The 25,215-nt window shown below is 39.7% G+C and overlaps 2 protein-coding genes across 2 annotated transcripts in view; both read left to right on the top strand.

Annotated features, from left to right (window-relative positions):
- The first annotated feature begins 506 nt into the window (after positions 1-506).
- On the top strand, positions 507-11,412 carry nars2 (asparaginyl-tRNA synthetase 2, mitochondrial). The gene is made up of 14 exons (XM_037774385.1): positions 507-848; positions 2,331-2,440; positions 2,565-2,685; positions 2,825-2,965; positions 3,043-3,123; positions 6,757-6,854; positions 7,011-7,143; positions 8,707-8,805; positions 8,935-8,972; positions 9,061-9,127; positions 9,236-9,373; positions 9,512-9,609; positions 11,073-11,099; positions 11,194-11,412. Exons 1-14 carry the CDS (start codon positions 684-686, stop codon positions 11,336-11,338), a joined length of 1,461 nt encoding a protein of 486 aa, XP_037630313.1. The 5' UTR covers positions 507-683; the 3' UTR covers positions 11,339-11,412.
- Positions 11,413-11,694: 282 nt separating this feature from the next.
- gab2 (GRB2-associated binding protein 2) overlaps positions 11,695-25,215 on the top strand; it is a 45,093-nt gene continuing 31,572 nt past the window's right edge. The window contains exon 1 of the mRNA XM_037774373.1: positions 11,695-12,574. Coding sequence (XP_037630301.1) covers positions 12,503-12,574 — 72 coding nt within the window. The 5' untranslated portion in view covers positions 11,695-12,502. The remainder of the gene's footprint in view (positions 12,575-25,215) is intronic.

The following is a 25,215-nucleotide window of genomic DNA, read 5'->3' as shown; positions in this document are numbered from 1 at the left end:
TGGGAGACATTAAAATATAAATGCTTCTTACAGAGCAGAGAGGGGGAATGTGTAATATTTTCATTTTTGTGTTTTTCCCCTGAGGTTTTGTGGGTTGTCCCCATGTCCAGTTGTATTCAAACAAAAGGTCAAATCAAAAGTAAGCAATCTACTTTAAAACTACAAACATTGTATGTTTTTCTCCTTCTTTCCATCTGATTTAAATTATTTAAAGCTATTTTTTAAAAGTGATCATCATCTTCTGCATACTGCTCTTCCCTTGACAATTCCCATAATACACTTTTTTTTTAAATTATTAAATATTCATCCATAGTATCAACAATAGCATAACATCTCATAAAACATTCATAAAACAATTGAAATAAAAATATTGAAATAATAATGTCAGTCTAAATGTGTATTTAGGCTCTTATAAGGAAACTACAACTCCCTAGAGAAATAAAAAGACTGCTGTAAGATGCCGACATCTGATTGGGTTATCGTTATCCACGTGACTGAATTGGACGAATGGTGAAAGACCCAAACAGGAAGTGTTACTGTCAGACCCAAAAGTCAAGCAAAGATACAACTCAAAGCGAAACGTTAAAGATCCCGTTGAATATGTCGCTTATTGTATCTCCAACTGGTCGCGACATGTTGAGCTTTTAGCGGGTTTTGTGTCACTAAATGCAGCGTGTGTCACGATGTTTCAGGCTGCAGCTAAAACGCTTTCTGTTGCAGCAACAACCTCTTCAGTATCTCGGGGAGTATTAGTTAGTGTTAGACATTACTGCAGGAGGACACCAGCGACACTACGAGTATCTGAAGCACTTTCAGCTGCTCAACTGGGAGAAAATGTCAAAGTAAAGGTAACATTCACACCTCCGTTTATCACTTGATATGTTCTGTTGATATGTTGTGGTCATGTGTGCTGACAGCTGTCCTCCAGTAACATGCAGCTCATCAGGACTAACCTTACTGTATGTTCATGTGAGAATAAATCACTTATCTACCTTATATTACATCTTAACGCTGTCTAGTATCTTTAGTTACATTTGTTTTTTTTAGAATAAATTACCGCAAGATAATTCTTGCAAACGAATTAACAAGCTTATATTTGCCTGGGTTCTTCCTATCATCTGCTACTAGACCATGGATACACGCAACTGTACTAAACCGTGCACGTGTATACACTTTACATAGGGATGTGCTAAACAATCCTAAATCCTAAAGGTCTGTTCTCTGTAACCCTACTAGAGCCTTATGCACCCTGAAACAGGACAATGCTGGAGCCTGCCTAAGTTCTCCCACTTTGCTTTCCAGATGCATGTTAATACCACAGTGACAGTGTATGATGCATGTTAATACCCCACAGTGACAGTGTTCAGTATGCATTCAGTTGACATTTTATTGAGAAAGAATGAGGAAAGAAATGATTAAACTACCAACATTTATCAACATTACTTGCAAATCCTTAGAAAATATTTAAAGGAAATTATCATCACACACACACACACACACACACACATATATATATATATATTGTTTTTCATGTATTAATTTGTTTTTATTAGATTGTTGTCTACTGATTGGTTAGTGTTTCTGCCCATTTTGTTTGCTTCTCAGTATCATTTATTTTTTGTTGTTTTACTAAATTATGTTAAGCTTAGTTTTCTTTCTTATTTTTTTCCCCTTGTTGTTATTGTTTATTCTCCTTAAACCTGCAGTAGGCAGAATGTTTTTGGCATCATTGGGCAAAAATCCCATAATAACCTTTCAGCATATTGTAATTCAAGTGTTCTGAGAGAAAACTAGACTTCTGACTCTGTTTTCAGGCTTTGAACAAATCTAGCCCTCTAGTGACGGGAGACTTTGGCCAATCACAGGTCATTTCAGAGAGAGAGAGAGAGAAAGAGAGAGAGAGTTCCTATTGGCTGTTCATTCAACGGAGGCACTCGCGAACTCCGATCAAACGGTCAAACTAGGCAGCGCTGATCAAATATGAATCAATATTCTGTTACTGTAATGCCTATTTCTCTCCTCAGATATTTTCAGAAACATCTGGTAGTGTACTGTTTAGCTGTAAAATGAGAAAGTTTGCTCTGGCTGGTGGGCGGTGCTTGGTATTCCCTCAGCTGATCTCAACATGGCTACATTATTTGTTCCAATTCTACCCACTGCAGCTTTAAGTCCGTTGTATAAACCTGTGGCTTCTTGACCTCTCCTGTCACATTTCTTAATTTCTTCATTACCTGGATTTTATGAAGTATTTTTGTGTGTGCAAAAAGAAGATATTTCTGTGTTACCAGAAAGAACAGCTAAGTGCAGTTTGATTTGTTTTTCTGTTGTAGGGATGGGTTCGCTCTGTCAGACCTCAGAAGGCAAATCTCTTTCTCCACGTGAATGATGGGAGCTCTTTGCAGTCATTGCAGGTTGTCGCCAGTTCAGAGCTGAATGATCTGTAAGCACTTCAGTTTTATTTCCTGTACATAATCCTTGACAGATCAGTTTTAGGTATGAAGGGTACACATACTCAAAATACACTGACTGTCTTCCACTCTTTCCCTTTTTTCCCTCAATTTAAGGTTGCTCACATTTGGTAGTGCTGTAGAAGTCACAGGTACTCTTAGGAAAAGTCCACACCAAAAACAGCCAGTTGAACTGGAAGCAGACCAAATCCATGTAGTTGGAGAATGTAACCCTGTGGTAAGAAAATAGTCTCCTCAAACATCCGACACACATTTTGCTGCTTCACCTTGCTAGCTATGCCTCATGTTATAACTTTGTATGTGGTCATTGTACAGGAAATGTAATTTAATATTGTCGCTTTGTCTTTTGGTTTCAGGATTTCCCTTTCAAAATCAAAGAGAGACACGGCCTCGAGTATATTCGCCAGTTTCCTCATCTCAGGTGCAGAACAAATGCCTTCAGCTCCCTGCTGAGAATACGAAGTGAGGCCACTTCAGCAGTTCACTCATATTTCAAGGTGAGAACATCAGTGGAGGGGTTTATAATAGAATGCAGAGCAAGACTTTTTGTATTTATTTATTTAATTTTTTTCAGGAGAATGGCTTTGTGCAGATTCACACTCCAGTCATCACCTCAAATGACTGTGAAGGGGCAGGGGAGCTCTTTCAGGTTGAGGTGAGTACAGATGTGTTTAGACATGTTCTTAAAGTTAACAGTATTTTAGCTTTCTGTGAGTCCTGTAAATAGGTGGTTCACATTTGGTGTCACCTCCAGCATTTAATTGTCAATCAAATCTCTGATGTCAACTTAAACTTAAAGGGGAATACCACCTAAATTAAGAATTCCAGTATGTTATTTCTATGGCCTCAGAAAGTTCAATCAGTATTTGTAAATGCAAGCTGCTCTATCTCAAAGCCAGAAATCAGAGGAGTAAGTCTCAAACTTATGATGTCATCAAGTATAAAGTCTATGTGATGATACTGATTTTGTGGACCCACAGGATGTTTGTTTTCTTTTTTTATACCCAAATGAGCTTTATTCTACAGCAGTGTTCTCATTTGTGAAACAGAAAATGTAGCCATATACTCAGAACATTCCCCTGGGTGCTCTCAGTGTCATCTAGAACATCTCTCATATCATATGAAACTAGAAAAACCTGAGGAATCCATTGCTACCAACCATGTCATGTTACCATGTTGGCAAGGAGGCTAAATAACGCTCCAAAGTTGGGCCAAATTTTAGCAAGGAAAAACTGGCATGGCCATTTTCAAAGGGGTCCCTTGACCTCTGACCTCAAGATATTGAATGTAAATGGGTTCTATGGGTACCAATGAGTCTCCCATTTACAGACATGCCCACTTTATGATAATAACATGCAGTTTAGGGCAAAAACCATGCAGTTGTTTTCATGCAGTATAAATGTGACCTCTAGGATAATAACAGCCTCATGAAACGTTACAAACACAAACTAGAGACCTAGAACATTCAGGGGATGAATGGCTTTCCTAGCTAGATTGACAATAAGGGGGTTTCTGAGCAGTTTACAGAACAGAAGTGCTCGCCATCCAATCGCCGAAAAACGCAATTCTTGCAGAAATCTCCAAATGTCAAAAGTTTTTGAAACCAAAATCACAACATGGTTTTTACTATGGTATTCCTCAAGGTCTTGGTGTCTTAAAGTGTTTTTTTGGAGGGATTGTTGATCATTTTTTATCAATTCTCTAGTGTAAAAAAAAAGATTAAATTTAGCACCAAATCTGTGTAACAAATGGTATCAACCCAAAACTTATGAAACATAATAGAGCATGGGAATGGCCATCACTTACTTCTATCATAATGTTCTAACCCCTTATACACTTAATAATTAATTAATTAAGTAAGTAATTAATTAATGTTTATTTATAATTTATGACTAGAACAACTTGTCACACAGTGCTGAGCAGCATCTCAAATTAATCTTCAGATTTCCAGCTTTCAGATGATGTACACCACTTCTATGTGACATCTACTGTTGACCTGCTATCTCCCCCTAAAGACGCCCTGTACCGCCCTAAAAAAGACAAAAAACAGGTCTATTGTGGGTCTCAGAGGGTTAAATTTTACTTATTTATATAGCGCCTTTTGTGCAAAATTGCAATACAAGGTGCCTAACAATACAATACAATGAAAATCCAACACAATGAACATAAAAGGGGTTGAGTTTAGGTAGATAAAAAGAGTAAAAAAATATATATTTTAAATTGGTTAAAGATAGAGGATAAGAGATTGCTAAACTAAAAAGATATGTGTTAAGATTTCTTTTTAAGGTATTTACAGATTGTGCTGCCCTCAGCTCTTCTGGCAGGCTATTCCAGAGGACCATAGACACTAAATGCCGCCTCCCCGTAGGTCTTTGTCCTCACCCAGGGAACAACCAAAAGACCAGTGTCTGAGGACCTGAGTGATCTAGATGGAGCGGACATTGAGAGCATGTCTGACAAGGATTCAGGCGCTCGTCCATTGAGTGATTTGAACACCAATAAAAAGGATGTTAAAATCTATTCTAAAGCTGACAGGTTACCAATGAAGTGACTTTAGGACAGGTGAGATGTGTGCTCTGCTTCTGGTCTTGGTCAGTCGTACACGTGCTGCTGCATCCTCTACGATCTGTAGCTTATTTATAGCTTTGTTAGGTAGACAAGAAAGTAGAGCATTGCAGTAATCGAGCCTGCTAGTGATAAAAGCATGCACAAGTCTCTCAGTATCTGCCTGGGAGAGAAACGGTTGACAATATTTCTAAGGTGGTAAAAGGCAGTTTTAGTGAGATTACTGATGTGAGACTCAAAATTCAAATCAGTGTCTAGAGGCATGCCAAGATTTTTTTGTAAGGGGCTTGGCGTTTTGCGCCAGAGATTTTAAGCATCTCTCTCTCTGGACTTTTGCTCCAATAATTAAAACCTCAGTCTGAGAACAGAAGGATTAAAGCTGAAGTCGGTAACTTTGAGCAAACATGATAAAAAGTTATTTTTATAAAACTCTCTCACTATATCCTGACAGTAGTGCATGAGATAAATAATCTGAAAAAAAAATTCATGTTCCTCTGTGTCCTCCTTTGCATTTGCATGATTTCACAGCACCAAAGAAAACAACCAATCGGAGCAGAGGAGTCTCTACAGCAGCTGTCTGTCACTGCTTGTAAAACTTACAAAACTCTGATCAAACTGTCAAACTAGGCAGCGCTGATCAAATATAAATCAATATTCTGTGATTTTATTACTAGGGGGAAATACCAGATGAGATTCAAAAAAAGAGATTTGCATCTTTTCATAATGATAAGAGTTTCTATAATTAAGCAAATAACAAGGAATTGGTTTAAGGTTGATGAATATACGCAATGGAAAAAAACAACTATGGGAATCAGGAATCGAGTCCATGTTTTTGAGGAAAGATGGGAAAAATGGGAGAAGTACAGAACAAAGGGTGTACAGTAATTAGGTCTTACTAAGATTTGAAAAAATGGGTTATTACGTTAATATGTTAAACCTATCAAATAGAAACTTTGTATATTATGTATCTAGAATGTAAGGATGTATCCAATCACTTGCTATTACACTTAATGTAAAAAATGTTCTAATTTATTATTATTTTATTTTTTGTGTGCTCATGTATTTATATATTAGTTTTTCATTATTATTTAATTGTGTCCTACTAAGCTATTATGTTTTGTTATTATTGTTTCATTATTTGTTTATAAATATGTCACAATTGCAAAAAACAAACAAACAAAAAAAACTAGGCAGTGCTGATCAAATATAAATTAATATTCTGTTACTGTAATGCCTATTTCTCTCCTCAAATGTTTTCAGAAACATATTGTAGTGTACTGTTCAGCTTTAAAATGAGAAAGTTTGCTCCGACTGGTGGGCGGTGCTTGGTTTTGGCACAACTGATCTCAACATGGCGGCCGGGTCACAAACTTTCTTACTTTTTTTACAGCTAAACAGTACACTACAAGATGTTTCTGAAAACATTTGAGGTGAGAAATAGGCATTACAATAACAGAATATTGATTGATATTTGATCAGCGCTGCCTAGTTTGAACGTTTGATCGGAGTTTGCGAGTGATTGACAGCTTTCCAGAGACTGCTCAGTGGAAACTTGCAGATGCCATTAGGAGCACGGTAGAGAAACATGATTTCTTTTCACAGATTATCTGTCTCATGCTCTACTGTCAGGATATAGTGATTGTTTTATAATATTTGCTCAAAGCGCCAGACTGCAGCTTTAAAGACATTGTTTGAAACTTCCAAACCTCTGCTTTTACCACAGCCACCACTCCCAGGGAATGAAGAAGATGAGAAGTTTTTCTTCTCTGTTCCTGCCTTCCTGACTGTGTCCGGTCAGCTTCATTTGGAAGTGATGTCAGGGTAAGATAAACTATATGAATTTATCTTCTCGTAGTCATCTACACATTTCTGTTTAAATTCACATATCCTACTTATATGTTCGGCCTCAGAAAGTAAGAAGACAGACATACACTGAAGAACATTTCTAATTTTGCCATGTCACATGCACTCTTCCAGGGCGTTTTCTAGAGTCTATTCATTTGGGCCAACCTTTCGTGCAGAGAACTCCCAAAGCAGACGCCACCTGGCTGAGTTTTACATGGTGGAGGCCGAGGTCTCCTTCACACAGTCCTTAGAGGATCTCACTAAGGTACACTATGTCACTGTCCTCAAATACGTACAATATTGTTCTGTGATAGCGATCAAAGTAGCACACTGGTTAACATGTTCTAGCCTGTTAAAGCTGTAGTCGGTAACTTTGAGCAAATTTGTTAAAAAGTTATTTTATAAAACAGTCACTATATCCTGACAGTAGAAAGACATACAGATAATCTGTGAAGAAAAATCATGTTCCTCTGCCTCCTCCTAGCGCTCCTAATGACATTTGCAAAATTTCAACATGCCCCGAAGGAAAACAACCAATTTTTTTTTACCTTTATTTATTCATGGGGAGGTTCACTGAGGATATGCTCTCTTTTTCAGGAACACCCTGATCACATTCACACATTTACACCTGGAAGCTGCCCAATACAACCACAGTCTGATCTGCTGGCCACTGAGCAGCTCCACTGGAGCGGTTGAGTTTAGGTACACCTTCAGTCGAGGTGCATTTTCACTTTCCCCACTTAGAATTATCCAGCCGGTCCGGGGTATTGAACTGACCCTCAAGCTCGGTTCTCTAACCTTTAGGCCACCACTGCCCCTATCACTCACAGCCAAGCAGAGTCTCTACAGCAGCTGTCAATCACTGCTTGCGAAACTCGCAGACTCAGATCAAACGGTCAAACTAGGCAGCGCTGATCAAATATGAATCAATATTCTGTTACTGTAATGACTATTTCTCTCCTTAAATGTTTTCAGAAACATATTTTAGTGTACTGTTTAGTTGTAAAAAATGAGAAAGTTTGTGACCCGGCTGCCTTGTTGAAAACACTCGAGCCAAAACCAAGCACCGCCCACACCGGCTGGAGCAAACTTTCTCATCTTACAGCTGAACAGTACACTACAAGATGTTTCTGACAACATCTGAGGAAAGAAATAGGCAGTACAGTAACAGAATCGTGATTCATATTTAATCAGCGCTGCCTAGTTTGATGGTTTGATCTGAGTTTGCGAGTTTAGCGAGCAGTGATTGACAGCTGTTGTAGAGACCACTCGGCTGTGATTGGTTGTTTTCCTCCGGCGCTGTGGAATCTTGCAAATGCCATTAGGAGCATTAGGAGGACACAGAGGAACATTATTTTTTTCAAAGTTCCCAACTGCAGCTTGAACTGCTTTTCTCTCGACACATTTCTGTGTATAAAATAGATAGATTTCTTACCTTTCAGAAAGCCATTGATTTCTATTAATTTTAGCATACTATTTAAAAAATAAAAATGATTTTGAAAGATTTGATATGTGCTGTACATGAACAGAAAGTTTTATCATCTTTATTTTCTCTCAAAGTTGCTTTACATACTCGTGGGGGGCATCACTTTGTCCAGAGAAGGAGAGGAGAGACTGAGTAGTGTTAAAGTTGTCTGATAAAACGCAGTCATCACAGACTGATTCTTTAAACATGAGGCTCTTGGATGAAGTGAACTGATGTCACATCAATTTCTGTGTACTGAAGTTCAAATTTTGTTTTGCACTTGCCTTATGTGACTTTTAAAGTTGCCCTTATGCACAGTTGGCCAGAAAAGCTTTAATTATTAAACTGGGCCCCGCTCCTCAGGTCATGGAGGACATGTTCAGATCTGCCACGGAGCATGTCTTGGCTCACTGTGCCGAGGACGTGGATTTGTTTCACAAGCATGTGACTCCTGGACACAGGGTGAGTCCTGAAGGACACTTATTTAACTTTAACCTGGTTCCTTCCTTTAACCAACCAGACACAACTGCATCTAATTTCATTATTATTTCAACTCACATTGGTTTTCCTATTGCATCCATACACTTTAAGGACACTGTGGAGGCTATTCTGAAGAAGAGATTCCCTGCGTAAGTCTAAACATGGCTTATAAAAGCTAAAGAATAAAGTCAAATGTTGAATGAATGAATGAATGAAACTATCTCAATCTACTTTTAGGATTACCTACAGTGAAGCTATAGACATCCTAAACCGCAGCTCTCAGAAGTTTGCCTTCCCAACAGACGTAAGTGCCGATGTTTTGTTTTCTCCTTGACGTAGCAGACTTGATAACCACCTCTATCACTATCACTCCACAGAGCTCCACATTGACCTTAGCTCTTCTTTTCTACAGTGGGGTTGTGACCTTCAGACAGAACACGAGAAGTACCTGGTGAAACATTGCGGCAACGTTCCAGTCTTTGTCACTGATTATCCTTACGATCTGAAGCCTTTTTATGCAAGAGACAACCAGGATCATCCTGCGCACACGGTAAGACGTCGTTACACCGTTTAAAAAATGCAGAGTGAATCAATGATTTAACCGCTCGATTCCTTTCCTTGTAATGTCAGTTGGGTTATCGCAGCAATTTCCATATCTACGCTGACGCCGACTGTTGTTTGTGTGCAGGCAGCTGCAGTGGACCTCCTAGTGCCAGGAGTTGGAGAGCTCTGTGGGGGCTCGCTGAGAGAGGAGAGGATGGATCTGCTGAGGGCTCGGCTGGAAGAGTAAGAACACATACTCCAGGGGTAGTGGAAAGGCCCGTGCTAATATATTTAGACTACGGTTGTCAATATCTGCCTAGCTGCTTTAAAATTTGTTTACATTTTAGTTAATTAAGATCAAGCATAATCCCAGTCGAGTCACTCTGCGCTGGCTGGCACATTTCACAAGTGCTGCAGTGGCTGCTTAAAATAAAAGCAGTTTTTCTATACAACCTTCCACAGCAACTCAGACATTTTTTTTTGGTGTTCTGGTCCCCTCACAGGGCGACTATGTGCAGAAAGTTAGTGATTTCAGCTGTTCAAATCCAGACTAACTTCTTCAGAAGGGTTAGCAGGTTTTTAAGCCCCTTGACTCACACATATTGAGTAGGAGGAAAACTAAGATACATTTGATATTTATGTTGCATATACATTAGCAGGCTGGACAAGCCATTCAGATTTGGCTGCCCTTCCTAATGTCACATGCAAGCCCATTAGAATATACCGCCCTCGGCTGGAGAACTAAGGCTACGTTCAAAATCGCATACTTTTTCTTTTTACTTTTAGTGCGTACTGCAGCTGACCTTACAAAGTATGTACTGTGGCATGCAGTATGCGTACAATTGGGACATACTACTTTATCACAACATTGCACCTTGAACTTTGACCCTCTTGCTTATACAGTATATCTGCTATGCAGAGGATTGTGGGTCAGAATAGCCAGAAAAACACGCTGGCTTGCATACTGCAAAATATGACCAGATGTACAGTACATGGACATCGTGGTATTTTTGGCATACTGCATTTGACACACTATGTACTGGGACATACTAAATCTTTTTCTGGCATACTAAATAGTATGGTAGTGTGAGTATTGGAATGCACAGTACCTTTACAAAGGTGCACCATATTGTTCTCGCAAGAGCAGACTCGGCTTTTTCAGGAGGGGAGCTTAAAGAGACAGGAGCGCTAAAATGGAGCGTTTCAGACAGAGGGTGAATACAGGTATATTCAGACAGACAGGATGAGAAAAATACAGTTTTTTCATCATTAAAGCATGTAAACATGTTCTAGTAGAAACCCCAAATACAAGTATGAACCTGAAAAATGAGTATGATATGTCCCCTTTAATACAATATATAGTACAAAGGAAATAAGATGTAGGTTTGATGATGTGGTTTTGCTGGCAGTAACAAGAAGAAACCTTTGTCACATCTGTGGTGGAAGACTGTCTGCTATTTTAAAAAAGGCAGCATCCGCTCGACGTGCTGGTGAATCTATCTATTGTTAATTATGTCCAGCCCTAATTGGTACAGCCCCTGTTCTGAGTTTGTAACCCTCAGTTAGGCACAGAAGAGAAAGTCTGCAAAGAAAGTTAGTTTTGTTATTTGCACATGGATTGATAATATATGAAAATGATGCTAGACAGGATATATCGTAGGTCTTGAGTTTGTGTTTTGACCAAAGGCTCTATCCTACTATTCCAGGCTTGGATTGGAAGACACCTACAGCTGGTAAAAAAAAAACATGTTTACATTAACAACATTTTTTCAAAGAAATATCCTGACACACTGACAGAGTTGTAATGACATTTGTATTTATTCACAGGTATCTGGATATGAGGCGTTTTGGCTCCGTCCCTCATGGTGGTTTTGGAATGGGATTTGAGCGATATTTGCAATGCATTCTGGGTGTTGACAACATAAAAGACGTGATTCCTTTCCCAAGATTTTCCCATTCTTGTCTTCTATAAAACACAGTTCCAGCCCAGTAGATATTTTGTAATACTGTCTGTCAAACATCAAATAAACATGATATTCAACACAGCTTTAGTTTGTATTGGTTTATTGGTGCTTATTAGATCTTTTTCAAATGTATCTCCACCTGTAATATGAAAACAATAGGCTATTTGAGATGACTAATTGAATTGAATTTTAATCTCTCATCAGTTTTGCATGATTTTTCTACAACTTTATATAATAAGATATTTAATTCATCCGCTGTTTATTTTTCATCACTTATTATTATTATTCAAATGATATCTACTTTGCCTGCACAGACTACCATATTTAATAACAATGTAGTTTTTCAGTATCTCAACTCTCCACTAGATGGTGCTTTTTCCCATTCCATCCAATCTGTTACTCAGTCAGCTATTGACTTTAAATTTGACCTTTTTTTGTTTTCCAAAGCACAGAAGACCTTTAAATAAATCTCCATCTTTCAGCTATGATTCACACTTAACTACACTTGTTGAGGCGCACAACGCACGTTTGATAAATAATAATGTGGAATCAGATGCGTTTCCGTATTTGAATTAAAACAGAAATACGTTAAAATATCTGTTCAGTGTGAACGTAGATAAATAGTTAATGTTCCACATCGATCGGCTCCTCTTATTATTCCAACTGGTTTTGTGGATGTTTGGAGCTACTTTGCGGTCATCAGTCCTTCATCCTGTTCTTCATCCAGCAGCAGCCCATCCCTCTCTGTGCTCTCTGTGCTCTGTGTTCTCTGTGCTCGGTGGGCGTGGTGTGAGTTGGGAAAACAAACTGCAGACACCCTCGGATACTTCCTCACCCTGGTAAACCCTGCATCACTTCACTTTCCCCACGGCTCCTCGTCAGCTGGCCGTGCGCAATTCACCAAACAGTCGAGTTGCGCCTTTTTTTGGGGGGGGGCTTCCCAACTGGGCTTTTACGCGCTGGTTGTTGCGCACTGAACCACCGGGACAACATCTCCGACCAGCACTACTCTGATTTCTTATCCGATGGAGGGAGCAGACTGCACCAGAGAGAGACACACACCGACAGCACTGTGAACGGACGAGCCTTCAGGAGCCGTCAGGAGCCGGCATGTACTAGTAGTGACAGACGGAGGTTGGAGAGCAACAAGAAACAGCAGACACTGACTAAACATGAGCGGAGGAGAGATCATCTTCCAGGGCTGGCTGAAGAAGTCACCGCCGGAGAAGAAACTGAGAAGATATGTGAGTGGATATTTGGCTTCTAGTTCCTCTGTGTTTATTATGACTGGTGCAGGAGTTTCATCTCTCTGTCAGACTGCTGACCTTTGTGTTTGGTTCATCTCAGATAAGTGGTGTGAGACATTTAAAGTGTAGCAGGTGCACCCTTCACCACCTGGACCTCTCCTCTCTGTTTAATCACCTACACATGTTATTCTGAAATTCACTCTCAATCCATTAGAAATGTTTCATATGAAACTGCAGTTGCCAGGTTTGACACATTGCCACCCTTACTGTGGGGTCCTATGACAACATGGAGGTAAGCCTGTGTAATACCCGACAGCTGTCTATAATTTGGACTAAACAGCTTTTTAGACACACCATTTGGCTTTGTCCGATCATGGTGAGGTAATGTCTAATCAAGCATTGATGTGGCCAGTTTTCATCTTGGCCAGGCCGACTAATGTCACACAACAATAGTGATAACTGCACAGCACTTGAGTGCCTTGATAAGGCTTTATAAGCCAAAGCTGCTATAGTCTCTTGCTGGGGTGCTGGGGCAGGCGAATGGCTACAAATCAGATAATAGGATTTATGGAGGCAGATAGATCCATGAGACAATCTCCTATAAATACAGCTGTCCACTGTTTATGTATGGTGTTGCATTACCAGGCCTCTCCATGTTCCTACTAGCTGACTTTGCCATGATGTCATCTCTCTCTGTTTCATCTGGAAATCCATCCTTGAATGTCTTCAAATGCGACCCCCCCTCCATTGTCCTGTCATTTCCTCATTGTCTTCCACTTAAAGCTGGCTAATGTTTACACAGAGACCACCGTGGTCCGTATGGGACGACAGCTGCAACGGTACAGAGGAAAAAACTTGCTCGGTTCATAGCAGTGCTGTATAAACAAGGAGGAAGAACCCCTCACAAGGCATAATGGAGCTAAAATAATGGCCTTCCTCAGGCAGGAGAGCAGCCCTTCTCACCCTGCTCCTCACCCTCAGCAATAACCTATAAACAACTGCACACACACACACACACACACACACACACACACAGTTTGAGCCAGAAAACAGTGTCATGAGATGGAGTGTCCAGAACAGGCAGACTTGTGAATGCGATAATCTGTCCATCTCAAATTCCTTCCACTTAAAGTCAGGCTATGGACAATCGGAGCCATTTACTCACCAGTATTGCTGTCATCTGACATAGTTGACGTCCTAATGCAGAGGGATATTTTCAGATACTACTTTCACATAGTTGCACACATTCCAGCCTGAAGGTGTGTTGTGTTTCTCAAGGAACACGGTGGCAAGTTTGATCGGTCATGATATTGGAATGAGCAGAGGAGGTGTAAGGAATGTATTGTTTCAGACGGAGCTCTAACCGACACGTTAAACGCTTATAGTTCGTACCTCTTTTTAGGAGATTATTTGCAACAATGAAACGGTGTTTTAATCCTTAACAACGCTTCCCCCTGTCAATATTCCACCCATTTCTACCACCAAGTCCTCCCTAAACCAGATGAGGCCTGTGTTTGTTAATCAGTAGTTAGTTGTTGAAATGATTGTTCATTGTATTTAAAAAAAAAAAAAAAAAAAAAAGTCTCCTGTGAACTTAAACACAGGTGGTTTCTTAAAAATGTGGCACACAGCATGTTGAATCCAGTGCAGAGTTAGGAGAGTGTAAAAACTGGTACTACCACCACAGGATTGGCATGCAAATCATATGCAAAGTCAGGGAGCCAAACACTTGTGGCAGTTGAAGCCTGGATGCAGCTAGGGTTAAAGACAGGAGACAACATGTTTATGCCCCGTAACAAGCATGACTAGTCCTGGTTAAATGTTTGCTAATTGTTTACAAGTGCTATCAACTCCTCAGCGGTGACTCACTCTTTCTACAACAACTCCTTGCTGCACAAACACATGATGATGATGAGGAGCACAAACTTTCTTGTGTCCCCCCCTCAGACATGTGACAGCGGCGCTGCAGACATGTGTAGTCACTTTTTCACACGCGCTGCATCTCCACAAGGAAAACAGTCGCGCTCCTAATGTGTCAGCAGCAGCGCTGCTAAATGAATCACTCGGGTTGGAGTTTATCTCCTCTCGGGGGCCGATCCAGGCTCCAGAGGTGGGCTGGGTTTGAAGGGGCAGGTGGGAGTGGCCTGGTTGCTTTTGTTGAACAATGTCCAGAATAAGCAGAAGGAACATGAAAACAACTGAGTAATCCAGCACTTACTCAGGGCCTCTTACAGAGTTCTGTTGAGGTTACTTTACTCATCAGTCAGTGGTCAGACACAATGCTTCGTCGTGTCTGCTACATTTACCCCCAAACTATCTGTTATCTGCAGCTGCTGCTGAGGCGATAACCTCTCACCTGTCAAATCAATACTGTTAAAAATAAATGTAGAAAATAGTTCTCGACTTGTGATAAACAAAGGAAAAGTCTTACCTCTTTGTGACGGCCAATGTTGACATATGCATAATAACAAGTCCTGGATGAATCATGCACATTATGAATCATACATGCGACGTGTCATAGTGTAAACAATTTGATTCCTGTTCTCAGGTCGGGATCAAGCTGCTGTTGGCTGAACCCTCCCATCTGCCCGTTGTTGTATCTGACATCACAAACGTGTCTGTTCACATACAGTAAAGCATTGCCACATTCCAGACAGATCATATCGGCAAGGTGATAGCTCCCGCTTTCTCCCGCTGCCACTTTCGAAGGGCTTTACCGTCTCGCCCTGGTGGATGGTGCATCCAAGAGAGAGGAAGAGAGAGGTGGTGGTGGTGGTGGTGGGGGGGAGTCGGTGAGTTCTCAAGGCAGGCATAGCAGAGCAGCAGCCGCCTGTGTCCCACTGTCAGCTGCCTGGTCCTGCTGTTGTTTTGCAGAGGGGCTTTGGGAAGTCCTTGCCCTCAGAGGTCAACGGAGAACGCCTCCCAGTTCCTGCTTTGACAGACACCCAGCGCTCACACAGACATTTTCCTTGTTCCACTTTATCTGTGTGGGCCCTCAAACGGGCCTTTCCCCCCAGAAGCTACGAAACTGGGGTGGCTTTATGTGGCTGCAGTATCAAAAGCCAGATTAGTTTATCATTGTTGGATATGTTCGCCTAACGGGTCCCTTGTGATTGAGATAAGGCTGCAACCTGCAGTCATTTTCACTGTTGGATAATCGGTTGATTATTTTTAACTTCATTTAGTTCCTTACTGAGGTTAAAAAACACTTTTTAATCAGATCAATCGATTATTCCGCATCAGAAAATACTGATTACCCGGAGGCCTTGTCTTGTGCAACCAAAACCTAAAAAGCAGCATACTCTCTATTTAAGAAGCTGGAAACATAAAAGTCACAGTTGTTTGTGACAAAATTATACTTTCTCATCTTTTTCTTCTCCAACCTCAAGTACATCCGTTTTCACATTCATTGTAAAAAATCCCAAGGTGGCCTTGTTTGAACCTTTGTCATAATATCCTGTCCTTTTGCCATGAACTGTGTGTTTTCTGCCCAAAACTTAATTATTGCACCACTAGCAGATGCCAGACTTCCTTTGGATGGTACCTACAGGAAGTGTTGTGGCAGAGGTCCCATCAAGCCTCAATAATCAGCTGAGCTTAAAATACTGAAGGAAACTATATATTCCCATTGATTTTTCTCTCGTGATTCAGACCAGCAGTGAGAATGTTTTTACTTATTTGCTGAACCCTCACAAAGTACACTACCACAGGAGGGATGGTTTTATTTAATGGTGCTTAAAATAAAACAATGAGTCACACCACAACAACATGGATCGTAAACAGCTGACCAAAACAACTCCCGGGATTAATCCGTTTTTTATTTTCGACCCCTTCTGCTGATACAGAGATCATAAAAGATTACAGCTCAGGAGAGCATTGCACCAGTGAGACAGACCATAATCAAATAGCTAATTTGGCATCTGCAACATGTAGTTTGATCATTATTCTGATCATAACAGCAGAATAAAATGGCCACTGATCACAGATAGGGTTTGTTTCATGTCCGCCCAAGTGTTGCTGTGTGCGTCTACTTTATCAAGAGCCTAACACGCCGACTAAGTGTACCATTAGATTGTCCCACTATCAGCTTTTTTCTGCTTCAATAGAAATCTAGTTTCTGCACTGCTGATTAGATCCAAACACAAAATCATATACAGGAATCCTGCTACCAGCTCGTACATGTGCTAGAAGCTTACATGTCATATGACTGTCATTAGATTGGCTTTCTGAAGCAAATGGGCTTTGCAGTTGTGATGTCAGTCAGTAGAAATGCCTTTTGGCCTCAACAGCATACAAAGACATACAGTACATGTAGGAGTGAAAATGGTACCAAAAGTCATTTTTAAGTAATTTTAGTAAAAGCAAAAACAGTTTTCATTTCAGAAATATGAATACCAGTGCTGACGTTTGAGGTTTCAGTGTGACATGCTTACTTTGGTGTTGTGTTGTGTGGCCAAAAAAAAGGCAGTTGACAGCCATCTATGTTTCTTTTTTATCATTTATTTACCCAGGGACTTAGCACGCTTGCTCTTCTTGACCGGCGCCCTGCTTTACACTCAAAACAGTTGCTCACTGCACCACGCCTTTCAGACGCCCCCCTGAGCTACTCTGTTTGAGCAGCTTCAGCTTTAGATGCACCGTGATAGTAGACGGTGAAGGACAGGAAACTCAGTGCGGATTACTACAACACTAGTAGACTCCTATGTAAATACCATAATAACCATCAGATGTGAAATATCTTGAAATAGGAAGGAGAACGTGTTATTCCCCCAGCACAGCAGATAGATGGTGATATTTATACATGTGTTCTAGCAGGCGGAACCTTAGGTGGTGGTGGCTATTTTCTTCCTGGCAGCATGTTAATGTTTGTAAAGCAAGGACTTTGATAAAACCTGAAAATTGTCTTGCTTTGTCATAAATGGTGTACTATATTTTTGAAGTCTGTTACACATCGGGGGTTGTGATAAACCCATAGGTGCCACTCACAACAAGGAAGTAGACTATATGTGGAGTGAAAATAATCTATTTTAACAGTATGTAACTATAAGCTACTATATATGTTATACTTACTTGACTATGATTTGTCCCAAACTGCATATGATTATCATAAATTGGGCATTTCTGTAAAGGGGAGACTCGTGGGTACCCATAGAACCCATTTTCATTCACATATCTTGAGGTCAGAGGTCAAGGGACCCCTTTGAAAATGGCCCTTCCAGGGCTGACAGAGATACAGACAACCGTTCATGCTCACATTCACACCTACGGGCAATTTAGAGTCAATAATGAACCTAACCTGCATGTCTTTGGACTGAGGGAGGAACCCGGAGAAAACCCACACTGACATAGGGAGAACATGCAAATTCCACACAGAAGGGCCCCAAGCTGGATTGGAACCTCTTGCTGTGAGGCGACAGTGCTAACCACTGCACCACCGTTCACCCCCCATATATATTATTACATTATTATATATATATATATGTATATATATATATACATATATATATATATATATATATTGAAGCAATATTGACGAAATGCAATTCTGTCTCATTGAATTACACAAAGACTATCAGATATACCAGTGTGTTCATCTTTCTGTTAACAGGAAACCAGTTCACTGCTGGCTGTGTTAACCACAATATATAGTACACATAGAAATGAACACTTAAGGCAAACAGTTCAGGCAGTTTATGAGTGCAACAATTATCATATTCATTCCACATAAGCAAGGTGTCGTATGTTTTTTTTAAAGCAAAACGCCCGAGTACCGTTTATGTACAGGTCATTATAAAAATATTGCTTCATCTGTCAAATAAAAATATTCTCGGGTGACTCGCTGATTGACCGTTGTGCTCCATAGAAAATCTGGAGAAAACGTCCTGTGAAATGATGAAGGGGCGAGAGAAACTGTTGAATATATTACAAAAATTCTTGAGACATTAGTTTTTAGGGACCCACCTGCTGCAGAAAAACAATAATAATCATGATTAACAGGTGATATACTAAAAGGTAAACTCCTCGTGGGAAACACGACACACATAGTAGAATTACAATGAAATGGCACTGGCCAAAATTACAGTTATGAATATCAGCCAAATGTTTGATAGCGTGCAACCCTTGAAAATGTGTTTAATGCACTTTAAAAATGGTCCTACGATTTGAACTTGCTCATAACCCTCGGACACTTTGTTCCTAAGTGAAGTGGGAGTTGAAGGTCACTTTATTTGAACCAGCCAAGGATACTGTATGACCTGTGGAGGCGTCGTGAAATATGATTTTAACACTAACAGTTGTGATATACTAACATTAGGGTGATAATGATGTGTCTCTCTGTTTCATGTGTAACACATGCCGTGCTGCAATTGTTTTGTGGGAGTTGGAAACTTGTAAGCGAAGTGCCTCTCGGCTGAGGTTGTGGTATTAATGGTGGCGATATTAGTCAAAATGAAAACGGCTACAAGCACGCACAGGTTTCTCTGTATAGCAGTGATAAATAAATATATTTAGGAAACCGCGATAAAGTGGAATTTTTTTTTTCTGTATTTAGTGAAGCCGATGAAAGTGAATTGCATCTCTGTAACTAGAACATTGTTTGGTTATCTCCTTTAATGCGTAAGTTCTTTTGTACATTTAATATTGACAATTCGTCATAGTTTAGATTAGGGATTATTCTTTCACTGAAGATCCAGACAGTGATGAGTCATTGCAGTTCAGTTGTAGGAACTGAAATATCCTACAACTGAAGCTCAGTTAAGAATAAACTATGAGTAATGTAGCCGGTGTACAAATGCAAACTTCACCGGGACACAGTGAGACAAAATAGGACAATATCATAAGATCAGCAGAGACAGTGATGCAGATCACTGACCTGTGTGTCCAAGGTGACATAATGCACCCACTGGTTCACAGCCCCACAATATGTACAGAGGCGTTGAACATTTATTCTCATTAATGCATTCCTCCAATAATCATTGTAACAAATCAATTTGATAGTTTCAGTCATGATAAATGATCAGCTCAGCTAAATATGTCCTCTGTAATTTAGTTGATCTGGACATTTTAGTGTACCATTCAGAAATTCCATTCATTTGGTATCTGCATGTTGCAGAAAACATGAAGTTCCGGATGCAGTGATGTGTGTTTGTTTACAGAAATGACAGCGAAGTCATGGGAAGTGATATATAGGAAAAGATGACGGTACAGAGAGCATTGACTCCTATTGCAGACCAACAAAGTGCATGTCATGTTTCACTATGTTTAGCATTAAAATGGTTTCACAAGTCACTGAAAAATCTTTTTCTACCACTTGCCATGCTGTCCGGAGATTCTTAACTAAGCTGCTGATTTACCAAGACTAAAACAATTATGCAGTCTGCAGTATGCCAATTGAATTATTACAATTGTTAGTAATAATAATTTACAAAGTGATCAGTTTAAAGCTTCAGTAGTCAGAATGTTTTTGGCATCATTGGGCAAAAATTCCATAATAGCCTTTCAGCATATTGTAATTCAAGTGTTCTGAGAGAAAACTAGACTTCTGCTCCTCCTCATGGCTCTGTTTTCATGCTTTAAAAAATCTAGCCCGTGACGGGAGACTTTGACCAATCACAGGTCATTTCAGAGAGAGAACGTTCCTATTGGCTGTTCATTCAACGGAGGCAGCTGTCAATCACTGGCAAACTCTGGTCAAACTAGGCAGATCAAATATGAATCAATATTCCGTTACCGTAATGCCTATTTCTCACATAAAGTGTTTTCAGAAACATCTTGTAGTGTACTGTTTAGCTGTAAAATGATAAAGTTTGCTCCGGCTGGTGGGCGGTGCTTGGTATTTCCTCAACTGATCTCAACATGGCGGCCGGGTCACAATTTTTCTCATTGAACAGCTTAACAGTACACTACAATATGTTTCTGAAAACACTTTACGTGAGAAATAGGCATTACAGTAACAGAATATTGATTCATATTTGATCAGTGCTGCCTAGTTTGACCGTTTGATCGGAGTTTGCGAGTGATTGACAGCTGCTCAGAGTCGGCAGTTTCCAGCCCGGCTCTGATTGGCTGTTTTCCACTGATCTGTGAAATCTAGCAGATGCCGTTAGGAGCACCGGAGGACACTGGAGGACAGAGGCACATGATTTTTTTTTCTGATTACCTGTGTCATGCACTCTGTCAGGATATAGTGACTGTTTTATAAAAATAACATCATATTTGCTCCAATCTGCCCACTGCTGTTTTGAGTGTTAGAAAAAAGAACAAAATGTCTATTAAATGTGCCAATTATTGATTGTACTTCATCAATGTCTTTTTAAATAATGACTAAAATAATGATGAATACTTTTGTAAATTACTTTTATATCATATTTGAAAAAAGTGTGTATATTCATTATTGTAATTAATCAGTTGGCACACTCCAGATTCCATACTGTACTGATGAATATATCAGTATTATGTGTATGTAGACATGACAACTGCTGTATTATGTGTGCTGGTGTGCTCCAGACAGTTATACAATATATTTTCCAATGTATTTGCTGGCCATGCATGCAAGATCCTGAATGCAACATCAGTGGCAGACTTTAATGATGCACACTAGGTGGGTGAGTAGAGAGGCTTTTATACAGGCGCTGTGATGTTTGAGCTGGACTGAATGTAAATGTTCCTACTCTGTGGTACTGAAGAGACTGTTTCAGAGAGTTCCCTCCTGATTTAGCTGTTTTATCCACCGTTGTGCATCTGAAGCCACCTTGGTACAGCAGGAGTCAGAGAGACCAGGAGATGCTCACGGCGCACACCCTCCATATACAGACATGTAAGAGCCGCAGCAGATGGTAGAGGCAGGGGAAGTAACACAAAGAGTTCTGATTAAAGATAATGCTCCCCGTTAGTCAAACTGTCAGGGCGGGCTCACGCTAAATCAGCCCAGGCTTTTGCTGATACGGAGACATGGCGAGAGATTACTCATTTTCCTAATGATGGAAGTGTTCAACTGCAAATTGAGGCTGATTATATCTACTGAGAGCTTTTGAGAGGTTGTTTTTCATAGGACGTGCTGCAGATTTCGCACATCATTGCTCCCGTGAAGTGAGTGAATGAGCACTGTAGGTACCAAATGCAGCATCCCTCTTTATCATCATCACACCTGTAGGATGGAGCTTTCCATCATCGTCGTATGAGGGCATTGTATGTGGAATCATATTTCCTATAGTGTCATGAAAGCTGAGCCACCTCGGGCTCTACTCTACATGCACTAAATGGGTTTCAAAGGTGATGTCTTGCTCAAAAGGAGAACGTGAATTTAGCGATGCTACACATGAGGGAAACATCAGGAGTTAAGTGTTCCTACCCTGTCTGTCTTAGCCTGCTAATAAAGTAGTATGTAGTATCTGTAAATTGAAAAAACTGAGAATTCAAGAACAAAGGAGGAGAATTGTTTTTATTATAATACTTAATAATAAAAGAAAAGATAAATAAATAAATAAATGAATAAGAAATATAAAATGGTATGTATATACATTATTTAAAAAAATCCGTATACTGTATGTAGACTTTTATATAGAATTTAATATACATAAATAAAAAAAATAAAAATGTAACTAAAAATCAAATAATACATAATTATATATATATATATATTATATATAATAAAATAATTTTCTTTAAATAAAAAGCAAATATTAATAAAGAAATATGAATAAATAAGGTCGGCATGGTGGTGAAGTGGTTAGCACTGCGGCTTCAGAGTTGTGTTCCTACCTTGTCTGTCTTAGCCCGCTAATAAAGTAATATGTAGTAGCTATAAATTGGAAAAACAGAGAATTCAAGAACGAGGGAGGAGAATTTTTTTCAATAATAATGATAATAATAAAATAATAAATAAATAAAAAATATAAATATATATAACATATAAAAACATATGTATATATTTTATAAAAATGTATGTATATAGATTTTTTATATATATATATAATAAAAGAATTTTCTTTAAATAAAAATCAAATAATAATAAAGAAATATGAATAAATAAGGTCGGCACAGTGGTGCAGTAATTAGCACTGTGACTTCAGAGTTAAGTTTTCCTACTCTGTCTATCTTAGCCCGCTAACCTCCCACCTTCTTTATTAACACACAAGAATTTACGGGTCGGTTTGGGTCTTATCTGTATGTGTTATGTCTTGCAGCTGCTGGCCTTCCAGGGTCAGTGTTTTGACTATTGGGAAACCTGAGCGGTTTGATTTAAATTGCAACAGTGCATAGTGCATCCGTTAGACTTAAACGCCTGGGGTTTTATACTCTCTGCAATTCTGTTTAACATCTCTTCGTGTTTACTTCTCCGGGTACACGGATGGGGATGGAGTCGCGTCCGACCCAGGAACATCTGGATATCTTCACCTTCACTCGAGACAGATAATGGGCTGGAGCTGCTGAATGTGCAAAATGGCCACACATTGTTGGCACACTGTTGGACTCCTGTTTTGTTTGTGGAGTGAGTTTATTGGAAATGCTCCAGAAACATGTGTTATAAACTTTGTCTGGGACAGCTGTCTGCTTAGCATCTCGCTCCGAGTCGAGTTGGGGAGCCCTGTGTAAACTGTAAGACGTTCAGGGAACTTCCCCATGCTCTCTCATGTCCATTTGTGGTTTATTTAAGCTCACTGTTGCATAAACTCATGTCACATAGGTAAATACAGATACATGACACCTGTCAAGCACAGAAAATACGGCAAACATAGTGTCTCTTACATGAGGGCTTAAATAACAGCGCATCATCATGTTGTGCTTTTCAGGATTTTTTAGGGAAAGCATTACATGCAAATCTGAAAGGTGTTTTTTGTTCTGTGTGAATGGCCAGGCGGTATTCTTCAAATGTAACTGGGTTGCATTCCCTTACTTGCTGAAACTCCCATCTGTTCCTGGAATGTGGGCTGACGTGTGACCCGCTATTGATTGGGACTACATAATCAGGGCTCTGTCGTCATTGTCTGCTGCAGCTTTGTCCCCTCTCACCACATTAACCAGAATCACAAGTGTTTAGGCATCCACTCATACAATCGTGGCCATTATAGCAGAGTCCCACCTTATAATTCATGCATTGCAAAGTGCTCCTCGCTGCTGTTCTTTTGTTGAGAGGTGTTTTCTGGAAAGATGAAATTCAGGCACCAGAAGGGACCAAGAAATGAAGTCACTGATGTGCTAAATATTCCTCTTTTGTTCTTCTCCAACTTTGAGGAGCTCGGAAACAGCACCCACATAGAATGGATGTGGGATGAATGCATTACAGGGGATTCTTGTAGGAGGGCTGCAGTATGTCTGATGTCCTTATTTAGAACCTGTAATCATTCAGGATAAGTGAAAAGATGCTAAGAGCAGTTGGTTCTCAACCAGAATCATTCATCATAATGTTTAATATATAACCATTTAAAACAAGGTTACAATGTGGAAGGGGAAGTCGAGATCAAAATATTACTAGTTAAGATAGGTTTTCATTTCAAAACTTTCATTAAAAGTGCCAATTTGGTACCTGAGTTTTGGTATTGATAACAAAACTATGTATTGCTTGAGGGATATTAACAAAACCCTTTTTAGTTTTACAAAAGAAGCCATACTTATTATTGTCAAATGTTCAATATTGCCAATAAACACAACCAGCTATAAAATAACTTTACCAAATTAAAAACCAAAATCATAAGATCAAAGAATATTTATAGAGCTTTTTTAATCAAGCTTTTTATTGATTCCTTTAAAAAATGACTACCACAACCTAAACCACAACGAATGAAATATGTACATATAATAACAGATAGTAACTGTAAATTTAATAACAAAGTATTCAACAGGGGAGGAGAAAAAAATGGTAATAAATAATAATAATAATAATGATAATAATAGGATAAAATAAAAATAAATAAATGAAATATATATATATAATACATTGAAAATGTAAAATAAAAAATCATAAATAGATAAATATTAATAAATAAAAATAAATAAATGAACATAAATTAATACACCAGCTTCCCAACGGCTGCTGGGACTCCTTATTGGCTGCAATTAGATACTAAAGATCCCCCCCGACCACTTTTCCTCCCCCCTCTTAATTGTCTCCATGCTCTGTCCCATCCCTTAGAAGCCCACCAGTGGGACCTCTGAGAGCACTGATGGGATCCCTACCACTTCACCTTTTACTATGGTTAAGCAGTAATGGCCCAGCACCAGTGCATTTTCATGCAGTCTCATTTAGGTGTTGTTAGTGTGTGTTTGTGTGAGCAGGGCGAGCGCTGATATGCCGTCGCTCAGATCAAACGGTGGACACGTCGAGGCCTGAGGCCTCCGGTCCGACTGTAGCCGAGCATTCGGTGTCACAAGAGGGTAAATCGCCCTGCCACAACACATATGACCTTTACAAAAGCTGGTAATAGATGAGAAGATGTACACAAGCGAGGCTCTGCAGCTCCACAGTGCCGGTGTTTGTGCAGCTGCGTGGTGTGTGTACTGCAGCGGCAGGTAAAGCCGAGGAGGCCGAGTCAAAAACAGCTACCTGCTGTCTCCACCTCCGACAGGTAAACAAGACTATTCTATCCTTTTAACATGAATAACATACGTATTTAGTTTGCATGTTTGCTCATGCACATTTA

Source organism: Sebastes umbrosus, chromosome 7 (genome assembly GCF_015220745.1).
Source record: "Sebastes umbrosus isolate fSebUmb1 chromosome 7, fSebUmb1.pri, whole genome shotgun sequence".
Taxonomy (NCBI): Eukaryota; Metazoa; Chordata; class Actinopteri; order Perciformes; family Sebastidae; genus Sebastes; species Sebastes umbrosus.
The sequence above is the reverse complement of the archived record's forward strand: the minus strand, read 5'-3'. Positions and strand labels throughout refer to the sequence as shown.